General features: G+C 38.6%; 3 protein-coding genes across 3 annotated transcripts; 1 reads left to right on the forward strand and 2 right to left on the reverse strand.

Annotated features, from left to right (window-relative positions):
• Window positions 1-6: 6 nt before the first annotated feature.
• hprt1l (hypoxanthine phosphoribosyltransferase 1, like) lies at window positions 7-4,773 on the reverse strand. Its single transcript, XM_034215664.1, has 9 exons — window positions 4,473-4,773; window positions 4,083-4,189; window positions 3,561-3,744; window positions 3,128-3,193; window positions 3,018-3,035; window positions 2,826-2,908; window positions 1,975-2,021; window positions 1,261-1,337; window positions 7-572 (listed from the first exon to the last, which is right to left on the reverse strand). Exons 1-9 carry the CDS (start codon window positions 4,488-4,490, stop codon window positions 525-527), a joined length of 648 nt encoding a protein of 215 aa, XP_034071555.1. The 5' UTR covers window positions 4,491-4,773; the 3' UTR covers window positions 7-524.
• Window positions 4,774-5,374: 601 nt separating this feature from the next.
• psmd7 (proteasome 26S subunit, non-ATPase 7) lies at window positions 5,375-10,802 on the reverse strand. Its single transcript, XM_034215662.1, has 8 exons — window positions 10,598-10,802; window positions 10,037-10,128; window positions 9,478-9,570; window positions 9,288-9,385; window positions 9,079-9,159; window positions 8,529-8,620; window positions 6,661-6,859; window positions 5,375-6,017 (listed from the first exon to the last, which is right to left on the reverse strand). The coding sequence occupies exons 1-8, from the start codon at window positions 10,669-10,671 to the stop codon at window positions 5,754-5,756; spliced, it is 993 nt and encodes a 330-aa protein (XP_034071553.1). The 5' UTR covers window positions 10,672-10,802; the 3' UTR covers window positions 5,375-5,753.
• LOC117545734 (dynein light chain roadblock-type 2-like) lies at window positions 10,730-11,913 on the forward strand. The gene is made up of 4 exons (XM_034215665.1): window positions 10,730-10,847; window positions 11,140-11,215; window positions 11,321-11,488; window positions 11,628-11,913. The coding sequence occupies exons 1-4, from the start codon at window positions 10,830-10,832 to the stop codon at window positions 11,669-11,671; spliced, it is 306 nt and encodes a 101-aa protein (XP_034071556.1). The 5' UTR covers window positions 10,730-10,829; the 3' UTR covers window positions 11,672-11,913.
• The last annotated feature ends 549 nt before the right edge of the window (window positions 11,914-12,462 follow it).

A 12,462-nucleotide genomic window follows, 5' to 3' on the forward strand; every position in this document is an offset into this window, starting at 1 on the left:
TAAGAATCAAGGTTTCACAAGATTTGTATTGCTGTAAACAGGTCTTCGATGAAAGCATGAATAAAACATAACGTTATAGTAGGCCTACATTCCAAGTCAGTCATATTATGGCATAATGAGGAAATATCTGCATTATAAGTCAAAAAAACATTACAATTAATTGAAGGCTACTTACATTTGACTGACAGCTCACTTAACATAAAGCAGTAATTAGCCTGAGACTTGTGACTTGAACAAATAAATTATATTCTTCTTTCTATCTCAAAGATAAGACAGCAGGCAGTCTATACACATGTAAATAAATAAATTAAAATGTAACAACTAAAATGTGTGTAGTAACTGATCCCATGTATTTTAATTAAGGGAGAAAAAAAGTTCTAAGTTATTTACAACCCACATGTCACATTTTGTGGATTTGTATGTAGAAAAATAAATAAGTTTCAAAACACAGCAAAGCTAATGATGGGCATCACAGTGGTCCTAGTCTTCATTGATATCAGCCATCGCCTCTCCAGCACTTCTGCTCACACTTTGTACTTCTCCTTGGCTTGATCATTCAGTATACAGATGTGCTGTGAACGGGTAAAATAAATCAGTGGACAGTGCATGTTTTTTCATTACATTCTCTGTACAGAAATCACCTCTGGCTGGCAGAGAACTCTCTGCTCCATAGTTTCTCTTGGAATAAAACCACATTGTACATTTATATAATCTGTTCTATATTTAATATTCCACTTGTCATATATTTATGTATATCTACATAATACCTTGTTAATTCAACATGTATATTTTCTAGTCTTTGAATTTGTATTGTACAATGCCATGTCTTTTTTATGCTGCTACAATGCAAACATTTCCCAAATTGGGATCAATAAAGTACTATCTTATAGTTCATTATTTGGGTTTTTATTTATTTTTTAAAATTTGACTTTTTGTGCAGTTGCTAGATACAAGTGAGGGCACGTCCTGTTTAATTTGTACTTCTTGAAATGTACTTTTTAAGATTTAAGATTTAAAAAATAATAATGATAAAGTGTTTGGTATCACTCCATCACAATACATTAAAAACATGCTTGATTTGAGCCAGCTGATAATGGAAACTATTCTTTCAACAAAACAGTTAACTAGTTTTGCATTTTGAAACTGCAAATATATTATACTATGAGAATCAGTGAACAACTGTATACGATTAAATGATAACATAGCATGGGTTATCTGTCCTCATACCCCTTCTAAAATCATCTACACCAGCAAACTTACACTGAGATCTCTGAAGTACTCATTGTAGTCCAAAGCATAGCCCACCAGAAAGGAATCTGGCACCTCAAAACCAATATCTGAAATAAAAATACAGACCATTACTACCACTGTGAGGCACATAAAAAAAACTGCTTATTTCAAGTGTAGTGGAAGTTAAACTCTTTCAACTCTACTCGCTGATCAAAAATGAGATGTGGAAACATTTACTGTGGTCTGAAACTCTGTGGCGAACTAATAGATGTTGCTCTTTTAATGTCTCTTTGAGGTTGTACTTAAGCTGTCACAGCTAGTGGGAAGTCAAAATGCTTACAGTAACAGCTGTTCTTAAGGGACAATCTTAAGGGGATTATACAACACAGACCTAAAAGCATTACATAATCAGAGACGGTGTGAGCACAGGGGGTTATCAGGAATGCATTAGTGCATACGTGCCAGGCTCGGCTACATTTGGAGTACATTTTCCAGAAATAACTGTTTATCCTGCATGGAAAAAACACAGTTTGATTAAATAACACTTCTCTAGCCCTTCCAACAAACAAACAAACATACAGCTCTGAAAAAAATTAAGAGACCACTGCAAAATTATCAGTTTCTCTGGTTTTACTATTTCTAGGTATGTGTCTTGATTTTTGAGCTGTTCATGTGAGCATAGCATGATCACTGCCATACAATACTAAAATCCATAGATAACTTGGTGCAAAGCGAGGCACTCACAGTCTGGTCTGTACCCTGAACTCCTCGGGGTCCTCTTCACCAGAAGGCTACAATTACAAACAAGGAAAATACAGGATATAAAAAACAAAGGCCTATCATGTTACATAAACAAGGTTCAGACTAGTCTCAGAAATAGCCATTTACTGTATTTTCACATAGACTTTAAGCTTTTGAAATATAATCCTACAATTATTTTAGCACCACAATTACAATTTCATTCAGCGCTGTTGTTTTAGTGTGGCAGCAGAAATGTGAGCAGGAGACGTAGCAAAGCCTCAGCAGGAAGAGGAACTATCTGCATGGCGTGATATCACAATGACTAAGTAGAATAATCGTTTTTTTCAGTGTTTGAACTGAGTAAACTTGTATTCATAGTTCAGATAATAACTGTTATTCAGCAGCATATTTGCTAAGTATAATTATAGGGTGAACATCAAATCAATTTAAATGAGCCTACCCATACACAGTAGATCAAACAACTATCTTTACTAACTTAATCTCTTTAATTTTTTGTAAAGCACTTTGAATTGCCTTGTGTTGAAAAGTGCTATAGAAATAAACTTGCCTTGCCTTGCCTTGCCTTATGCAAGCATCATAGGAAACCCACATTACTTCAACACATTTCCTGTTTCAACCAGCTGTTGGAAATACATCAGAGAAATGGCCTCTACCTCCACAGTGCAGTTAAATTAGTGCGACAGATTAACTCTTAAGCTGCTCCCTCCCTCCGTCACATTACATCTCTAATGCAGTCCTAAAGGAGAGTGTCCATTAGCTAAGAGCACTGTCTCTATAGACATGTGACAGTGCAGGTATACAACTTGGTCTGTAAAGTGTCTAACGGTGCCTACCTTACAACTTTAACCATCTTGGGATTGCATTCACTCAGCAGGGAGAGTAGCGTCTGCATGGTTCTTCCTGTCTCCACGATATCCTTTTATAAAGCAGGACACAGTAATTGGTTACATTAAGGTGGAGGCAAACACACACAACAAATCCTCAGAATAGAGCCTCAATACAGAATAAAGAAGAAAAGGTCTTACCTCGACAATCAAAACGTTCTGTGGGGGAAAAAGGACAGTAGATAAGGTATACAATTATATAACGTGTGCAGTTGAGGTATTTCTGCCTGAAAAATAAACAGTAGACCAACCTTGCCTGAGAGACTGGACAGCTCATCCCCTCCTATGACTTTGACACTGTTTGTTGACTTGTCGTTCTGGGGAATACAAAGCAAAAACAACATTATCCATCTCAGTGAGTTTACAGATCCAATCCTTGTTACATAAAAAGGCTGAACAATTCATCTTAATTAGGTTGACATTATTGTGGTGCTCCAGAAATGTCACTTATTGTATTCTACAGGGGAAAAATATATATATTTGATACAGATTCAGACATTTACAAATGTGATCATTGTAATTTGAGAGGGATGATAAAAAATGATCATTCCCTCCAATATAGTGAATTATATCACAAACGCTTTGAATACTGCAGAGGAGATTGTTCTCATTTGTAACTCCGTATCGCACACCTCACATCATCAGAATTGGTTCTTGGTCATTAAATGAGCAGAGGCAGCTTACACAGTAACTCTTCACCCTGATGAAATCCACTGTCAAGGGGACTGATTTATCGCTGTTCTGGTTCAGGGCTTTGATGTAGTCCAGCAGGTCTGCGAAGAACTTGTATCCTCCTTTTAGCACACACAGAGCTACGATGTGATGTCCCCCCATGTCCTGGATAATATCCCGGGCTAGACGCTCTGTCCTGGGTGGAGTAGGTGGTAAACACAATAGAGTAAAGTCAGGGAGGGAGAGGAGGAAACAGTAAATACAAATTCAATGGTGACTGCAGTACAGTATTGGCCATGGGGATATGCCTTACATGAAATTGCACTTAAACCTAATTGCCTACAATGCATTTCACAGCACTGCACTGGATTCAACCCCCACCTCCCAAATCCACATTCAAATGAGCTTCAGGATGTGGGCTAATGATTTGTCAAACAAATACAGTAAAGTGTACAAACCAGTATGTGTGTGTGTGTCAGAGAGTCTGATGACTTGACAGAAATATGACTTGTTTTCATTGTATGGGGGATTTACCTGTCCATGATGAGTCCATGGGGGATGATCACCTTTTCCAAATCGTTCTCATAATGTCTGGGGACGCAGAAATGTTCCAGATCATAGCCTTTCTCATCATCAGCGATCTGGAAGAGGAAGAAGCAGCCTCTTCAACAAAAACTGTTGGCACTGACAGATAACGTTTGATCACAGTGAAGCCTCTCGGCCACCTGTTTATCCCCGCACAGCACACACATGACTTACAATTTATGAGACATCAGACGCTCATGTGACGGAGCGAAATACTTAAATAATGATAGCAAAGCTAATGCCACCTGCCGTCTATCAAACAGGCCTACGGTGCAGAACCACACCCTGACAATTAACAAGTTATCAAACAAACAAACACCCCAAACCCAGCAGCCTCACCTCCAGGAACGAAGCCATGTTGCCGTGTTGTTCAGTCGCAGTGAAATGTGCGAGAAGTCATGCTCAGGCCCTGAGAGGGAGGGAGGGAGGGAGGAGGGTTTATGTACTGGAGGAGGCACGAGCTGCTCTGCTCCTCACCGACTGCTGCTGACCGTGCGCGAGCAGCACGCGGTGTCTCTCTGCCGGGGGGTTAAACCCGTTACGTCACAATCCAGTTTACCTTCCGAACAATCTTATTTGCCAGACACAACCTGGGTTTACAATGCGCTATACTGGTCACCACTACAGCTGCTGCATGTCTGGGTAACTGTGGCAGCAGAGAGCTGTTTGGAGAAGGTACAGATGACGCAGTTTTAAAAATATACCTGATGACAGATCCGCCTCCTCACTAAAAGCACTGCTCTCTCTGCAGCTGTGCTCTGCAGTATGTTTACTGTACTGCGTATATACCTTCCTATACAGTGTAACCAGAATACACCAATAAACCTACCCCCTATTATATAACAATTCATTAAACTACCTATAAATATTAATATCGGCTATATATTCTTTTTTGTTGTGCTTCCTTTTATTATGGTGTACTACATAGTTGATGAAAGCCATTGCCCATTAGTTTAAGAGCTGTATTCCTATTAATAGGCTCCGTTCAATGCAGCTTTTTAATATAACTAAATTACTTCTAATAATAATCTACAATTTGTCAATCAATTGGTTAATACTGCCATGGGGAACACATACACACACCACCTTTGTTCACTGCTATTTTTGTTATAAATGGCCCTCTCTCCAAAACTCCAGGTTCAACTAAATCTGCTGGTACATCTGCCTACAGGCATGTTTTATTATACAACAATTAACCAATTGTTTTTGTTTTGAGAAAAACAGAAAAAAAGATGTCAAACTGCCAAAAAAAAACACTCATTTTAATATGATCCCAATTTAATGAGTTATACAGAAACAAAACATTTTTTCCATCTTACAAAAAAAGCAATCCCAGGTGTTATATAAGATCAAGGTCATGGAAACTATGAAAACAGAATAAACATGTTCTCATAGTTCAGAACACCAAAGACGCAAACATCATCATCTCTGTACGATAATAACAGTCTTTATGAGTGCCACTTGTGAGCGCGAGGTCAAATCTCAAATGACACCATTCCCCATATAGAGTCCTACTTTTAGCCTGAGACCCAAATACAGAGCTGTGACTGTGGGCAGAAAGTAGAGCACATCCAGGTGAAGGCGGCATGATTTGAGAGGAGACCGTAACAAGGAGAACACTCATTTCTTCTTCTTCTCATCTTTCTTGCCAGCATCAGCCTTCTCCTTCTCCTTGTCTTTGTCCTTATCATCCTTTTTCTCTTTGTCCTCTTTCTTCTCTTTCTTGCCTTCCTCCTTCTCCTGTCCTTCTTTCTTTTCTGCGTCTCGGTTGGAAATCTTGTTGTTGATCAGGTTGTGAAGAGCCACCACTGAGCGTATGAGCGAGGCCAGGTAGACCACCAGCATCTGGTCGTTGGTCTTAAGGTAGAAGGCTTTAGTGAACTCCTGCAAAGACAGAAACATGATTTTAAGCATCACAAAACGTTGTCTGAAGCATGACAACAACCCATATCATTTTCATATGATATGACATGAACAATAATCTGTGGCTAAATAATATTTAATAAGATTGGCAGCTTTTTTATGATGCAATTTTACAAAAGCATACAAACATTTTTCCCAAAAAAGGGTTAAAGAGTGTTAAAACACAAATCTGGATACATATTTAGATATGAAACAAGCAGGTATTTTTGAACTACTACATGAAGTGTACTAGAGCACTGTCTGCTCTTTAAATCTGACCAAGTCTGCCCTCCAGTGGATAAATGAGAAGCTGCTGCTCAGTTAGAGATGTAAGCCAATAGGCTACTTTGGTTTTCTTACCTACATCTCTATGGTTCAGTGAATTCTTTCCAAATGCTGTTGTTTTTATAACAATGTTTTAATTCAACTTATAACAATGAGTAATTGCTGCAGTTTAAATTCAGTGTAAAAACCCAGCTCTCCCATTTGCACATAATGAGAAAAACGAAATAAGATATTGCCTACATTTAAGAGAAAGTACTAACATTAAAAAGACACCAATTTTCCTTTAATGATTACTGTACATAGATACAAATCAATTGCCCCTCATATACAAACAACTTACCAGTAGATTAACGTCTGGCAGCAGGTTGAAGACATCCTGCAGCTGATAGATGATCTGGTGGTTGATGGGAAGTTTTCCTGCCGTCACTCTCTCCAGGTAAGAGCGGATTTCCAACAGCTTGGAGTTGAGTCCCTTCAGGCCATGAACCTGATTAGTAATGCGTTGCGACAGGGTGCCCACAGTGGTATCCTTGATATCTCTGTATAGGGTATAAGATGAGACAGGGGTGTCAAACTCAAATACAAAGTGGGCCAAAATTAAAAGATCGGTAGAAGTCGAGGGCCGGACTGGTTCAATGTTTATTGCAAAACTTACTGAAATGAACTTATTGCACATATTAAACCTGGAACTAACAAAGCTGAAATTATTGCCTATAATACAACAACAACTAAATAATTAGTTGCATTAATTTCTTATGGCTCCATCTGCAGCTTTTCGGAGACATTTCTTATGATTACATTTCTCCACAGGCCAACAACAGCTTCAAAAAAACTATTTCCCTCAAAGAAAAAACCAAACATGTCCTGTTGTCGCAAGAAACAAAGTGCAGAAGGAAACATCCATTGAAACTCAGTTTGCTGCTCTGTGATGCTAGTTCAAGCCAGATACTTGGCATCTCATCTTGGGTGCAAGTTCATCAATGTTTGGGCTCAGGAAATCCTCAGGGTTGAGCGAAGGTGTGCGTGCAATATACCGGCGGGCCAGATCTAATAGTAATTAAAAATTATCCTGCGGGCCGAAATTAAATCCACCAAGGGCCTGATTTGGATCCCCGGGCCTCGAGTTTGACACATGTGAGATGAGAAGTGAATGGGTGTGAAATTAAATGGCTTAACATGGTTTGCAAGTAGTCTTTATCTGTTGATCATTTCCATCTAAATGTATTAGCACTTTTGTTGATTTTATTAAATAATAAGCACAGTTGTATCTTTTATACACCGTAATGTGATAACTAGGGATGGGTATCGTTGAGGTTTTAACGGTACTACTACTTTTATCGATACCGCTTATCGGTCCGGTCTTTTAACGGTACTCTTATCGGTTCTTTTGGAGAGAAAAAAACTAAACAAATTGTGAACAAAACTAACATTGCTTTTTATTTAAATTAAATAAATAATATTTCACATCAAAAGAAACAACAATGCTTTAACAAATCATATTAAATAATCTGATGACAGAATAGCTGAAACTTTAACAAAATAAATAACTAATCATTAACCCATGTTTGTATAATGTAGTTAACTGCGTGTGTTGCTGCTAGCATACAGAACACCTGACGTGGAACCGTTACTCGTGGATGGGGCTGCAGAGCTGCTAGAAAGACAGTCGAACCCGGTGCATTCCTCCATCTGAATGTGGAGCACTTTTGCTAAATGTTTAGACAAATTGCTCGTGTTATCGCCCTTACATGCTGAACTCTTATTGCACTTTAGGCAACGAGCATCGTCCACATCGAGACGGGTAAAGTTTAACCACACCTCGGAGCGCGTTCTCTCCGCCGTGTGTGTGTGTTGCTGCATGTAGCAGCTGCGTGTGTCTACTGCCCCGCCCCCTCCCAAGCAGGCGGGGGAGAGAGAGTGATCTCTTGACTGGATTGTAAAGATCGAAAATACTAAAAATAATCATAGACGCATTTTGCGTATTAGAAACTGAGTTGGCGACACTAAAACTGCAATATAATGTTTGTGTAGCAATAATACATACGACATATTTTTTACATGTCTCCAGTACCGATAAAAAGACAGATAACATCGGAGCTTAACGGTACCACAGTCTTTAATAATTCAGCCCCGGGGCCCGTTTAATACCGGGGCTCGGTACCCATCCCTAGTGATAACAATTATTTATTTATTTTAATCAAAAGTTACCTGAGCAGATGCTCCACACCCACTTCTTCCGCTTCCTCGGCTCCAATCTCACTGGTGACGTGTTCAAATGTCTTGGATGTTGGTGTGCCATCCTAAAAATAGTAAAGCACAACAATGAAAATCATAACTCTAAGTTCGACCAAAGTTTGTTTGAATAGTAAGCAAGTTAAAATAGTCGTAATGTCGTAGTGCAGTGTTTGAAACCACAAAAATAGGATGATACAAGTGCAATATAGACTTTCACCTTTAACTGGGAAAACGTTCGAACACCTCAAAAAAAAAATAAAAAAAATAAAGCTCTTTTAAAGGTCTTCTAATTCAGTGTAGTTTGACATTTACCTTGTGGAAAGGTTAAATATAAAGAGCTGTTATAAAACGTATTCAATGAAAATCACCAGACTTGTGTCAGGAAAATGCATGCATCAACACTAAACTCACACAAATGGAAATGTATTCATTATTATTTAATTCAATAGATCAATGCTCAGCCTAAACCCTTTTGAAACCACTCCTATTTAATCTCCTTCAATGCATTCCATGATTCACTTACGTCATGTATTTCCTCCACAGAGATGTATGCTTCTGTGGGTAGACCAAGGTCTTTGGGCTTCACGTCTATAATGACTAAGACCTGATGGAATAAAAGACAAATATACAAGTGACTTATACCACATCAGAAAAAAAGAGAGGGGCAAGGTGATATCACATCACATTCACACATTCACATCAAGCAGAGGCTAAATGTAAGCTGTTACTTACCGAATTGGTACAGTACTGCTTGATGAGCTCGTTGATGGCAATGTCATTCTTATGTAACTTGGGTCCTGTGTGGTACCATCCGACTATTCTTTCTCTGGCTGAAAACAAGGAAAGACAGTAACGACGCTAGTACAAAATAATCAGGGTCACCATCATTAAACAAAAGCAGATAACATAGACAGTGCCTTACCATTAACTTTTTTGAACATGCCATACATGTTCTCCAAGTAGTCATGATCCAGGAACCACACAGAGTCATCCCTGTCATCCTCGTCAAAAGGCACTGCAAAGGAACATTGACAATGAGTTAAAGAATTGACTTGCGTTCCCCTTTCAGAATAATTGTATTTAATATTGAGCTTTAGCAGTTTTAAATCCACAGTCAAATGCATATTCAAATATGTTCAAGTAGCCCTCTCAAAATATTGTACACATAATCAACCAATGACAGCATTTGGTTAATGTTTGCTGTGACTTTGGAGGGAGATTTGTAAGATATTATAAATTCTAATATGGAGTTCCTTGGATTAGGAATGAGGAAAACACGTTGATCCCAGAACGCACAGGCACAGAGTCAAAAGAAAGATACTATACTGTTAAAATTGTTAAGTTATAAGTGAATGATTCAGTCTTTGAGAGATTGTATCATACTAGGGAATACAAGGTAGAAAACCTCTGCCTCATTGTTCTTTGAGTATTACCCTTATGTATTGAATAAGCTTCTCCCAAGCTGTCAAAATGTCACTCACCTGCAAAACTGTTTGAGACGTCAAGAACTTTTTTATGCCATGATCCCAGAAGGACACCAACCACTCGTTTCTGGTTTCCAACCTTTCCTATCCTGTAAATGAATGTGTAAGATGTGTCAAAACAGAAAACATTATCTTGTTAGTTTATCACAGTTTGTCAGAAGTAAACGCCATGACTCATGAACATAGGGTGAGCCGTTAGCTTGGGAGCTAGTCTAAGCTAAGCTAATGTCCATATCTTCATGTTATCATCGCTTAATGAATGAATGACAAAATAATACCATTACTGTGAATGTATTAGCAGGTTAACCTACTTACAAATCATATCTTATTATAAGACCATTTATCAATATAACACATATTATGCTCCAACAACAACTATGGGACAAACTAAACACATTTCCCTTAACTAGCTAGCTTGGTCATGTCTGCATTCACTCTCAATGGCGCTCTGACTCAGCAGGGCTAGCATTAGCTTAGCCTAGCAGCAACGTTAGGCTTTTGGACTTTTTAACTAGCAAATTGTGTAAAGGATAATAGACCAGTCTTGAAATTACTGACCTGTTAAAATGATCGACCACACTGAGCAACACCAAGGGGTGAACGACAACATTTTCCACCGCTAGCTCCGGCATTTTAGCAGTGAAGATAAACAGCTCGCAGCAGCCGATCTCAACACAATGACGGCTACTCTACACTTCCGCCTGCCTGTGACGCAACTTCCGTTTCTCTTGGCAACAGAGAGACACAGAGAAAAGGCAGGAGAGTTTTCATTTCTCAGATCACAGACAAAATGGCAGGAACTGAGCACGTAAGTTAATTTTGTTAAGTGTGTGAGTTGTTTTCTTAACCTTATATTCAGTTGTGTCACTACATAACAACGTATTATGGTTAATTTTAACCTTGGATAAACGAAAACACCAACATTGTTTCAATTATACTATCTGTAATCATAGATTGTATGGCCGTAATGTCACTAAAATGACCTCACTGGCATTATATTTAACTTGCTAACTAACTTCACTGAAATAAAAATCAAACATTCTACTTCAGTGGGTGTTTTTTTAATTAAATATCTTTCTTACATTCATTCTGTCCTGCAGGCTAACGTTGAGGATACACTCAAAAGGATCGAAGCCCATAAAGGTGTGATTGGAACAATAGTTGTCAATACAGAAGGTAAACCAGAACGCAATATAAATCTGCAGCCAAACTGTTTACTCTGGTGCAAAAGGTTAACAATGCTGTTTGACTCTAAGGGTTGTTAATGTTTGATCTTTTCAGGTATTCCCATCAGAACAACATTAGATAACTCCACAACTGTTCAGTATGCAGGACTTCTTCGCCACCTCGCGATGATGGCCAGGAGCACAGTGAGGGACATCGACCCTCAGAATGACCTCACCTTCCTCCGCATCCGTTCCAAGAAACATGAGATCTTGGTTGCACCAGGTGAGTTTGGAGCAGATAGGTATTGTTGACGTAATGATGGCTACTGAAACAAAAATGTATTATCAACTCAACTAAAGATTGTTACTTAGGAGCCGCTCTGCTGTATTAACAATATTTGTTTCCTTTTATGTTTCGGCAGAGAACGACTTCCTGCTGATAGTCATCCAGAACCCATCTGAATAGCTTCTGGACATTCCCATGATAGTCAGCCTTTGGTTTATCACATGATGCCGTTTTATCCAGGCTAAAATATATTTTACCACTGTGTTATGTTGCCCCATGTACTGCATGATCGTTCCTTTTGTACTTTAAGTTGCCTTAATGTACAGGTTGCACTGTTCGTTTACCTCATCTATTTCTTTAATTTCATTTCTGTGTTAATATTGAATAAGTCTGTGAAATAAAGCTGCTTGTGATGTACATAGCTTACTGGGTCATGCCTGTTCATTTTGATGGGTGACATATCCTACAGTATATAGTATATACTATGTCAAATAGGTCCATACAGGTGCTTCACACAATTAAGAAATGTACTATATTGTACACAAAATCCAAAAGGACAAGATGACTAGAGGAACATGTACTGTACTTTAAAGGAAATAGTATTGGGCCCCAGGAGCTTAAGTCACAAATACTGCTTTGTCGACTGAGCATACTTGTGACTGGAACTGAATAGGAAGAATCGGCATTTAACTCATCATCACATGCCTGAATGCTTGACCCAGTTTGTAGTTAACAAAGCTCTTCGGTATGGGTTACATTTATTTGTGTCCAATTTTCTTCTTTGAGGAAAGGGTCCCAGGAAATCAACCAAAAAATGATTGTAACTAATCACTTGTCTCCTTCTATAGCTTTACCGACGCCTGAATAGATTTCTTCTTGGCCCTGGTAATTGAAAAAGCCTTGGGCTGGTACAGATCCTTTAGTTTGCAAAGTAATAGCTGTGATGGAGTAAAATATACAATGTTGACCAT

This window comes from Gymnodraco acuticeps, unplaced genomic scaffold (genome assembly GCF_902827175.1).
Source record: "Gymnodraco acuticeps unplaced genomic scaffold, fGymAcu1.1, whole genome shotgun sequence".
NCBI classification, from domain to species: domain Eukaryota; kingdom Metazoa; phylum Chordata; class Actinopteri; order Perciformes; family Bathydraconidae; genus Gymnodraco; species Gymnodraco acuticeps.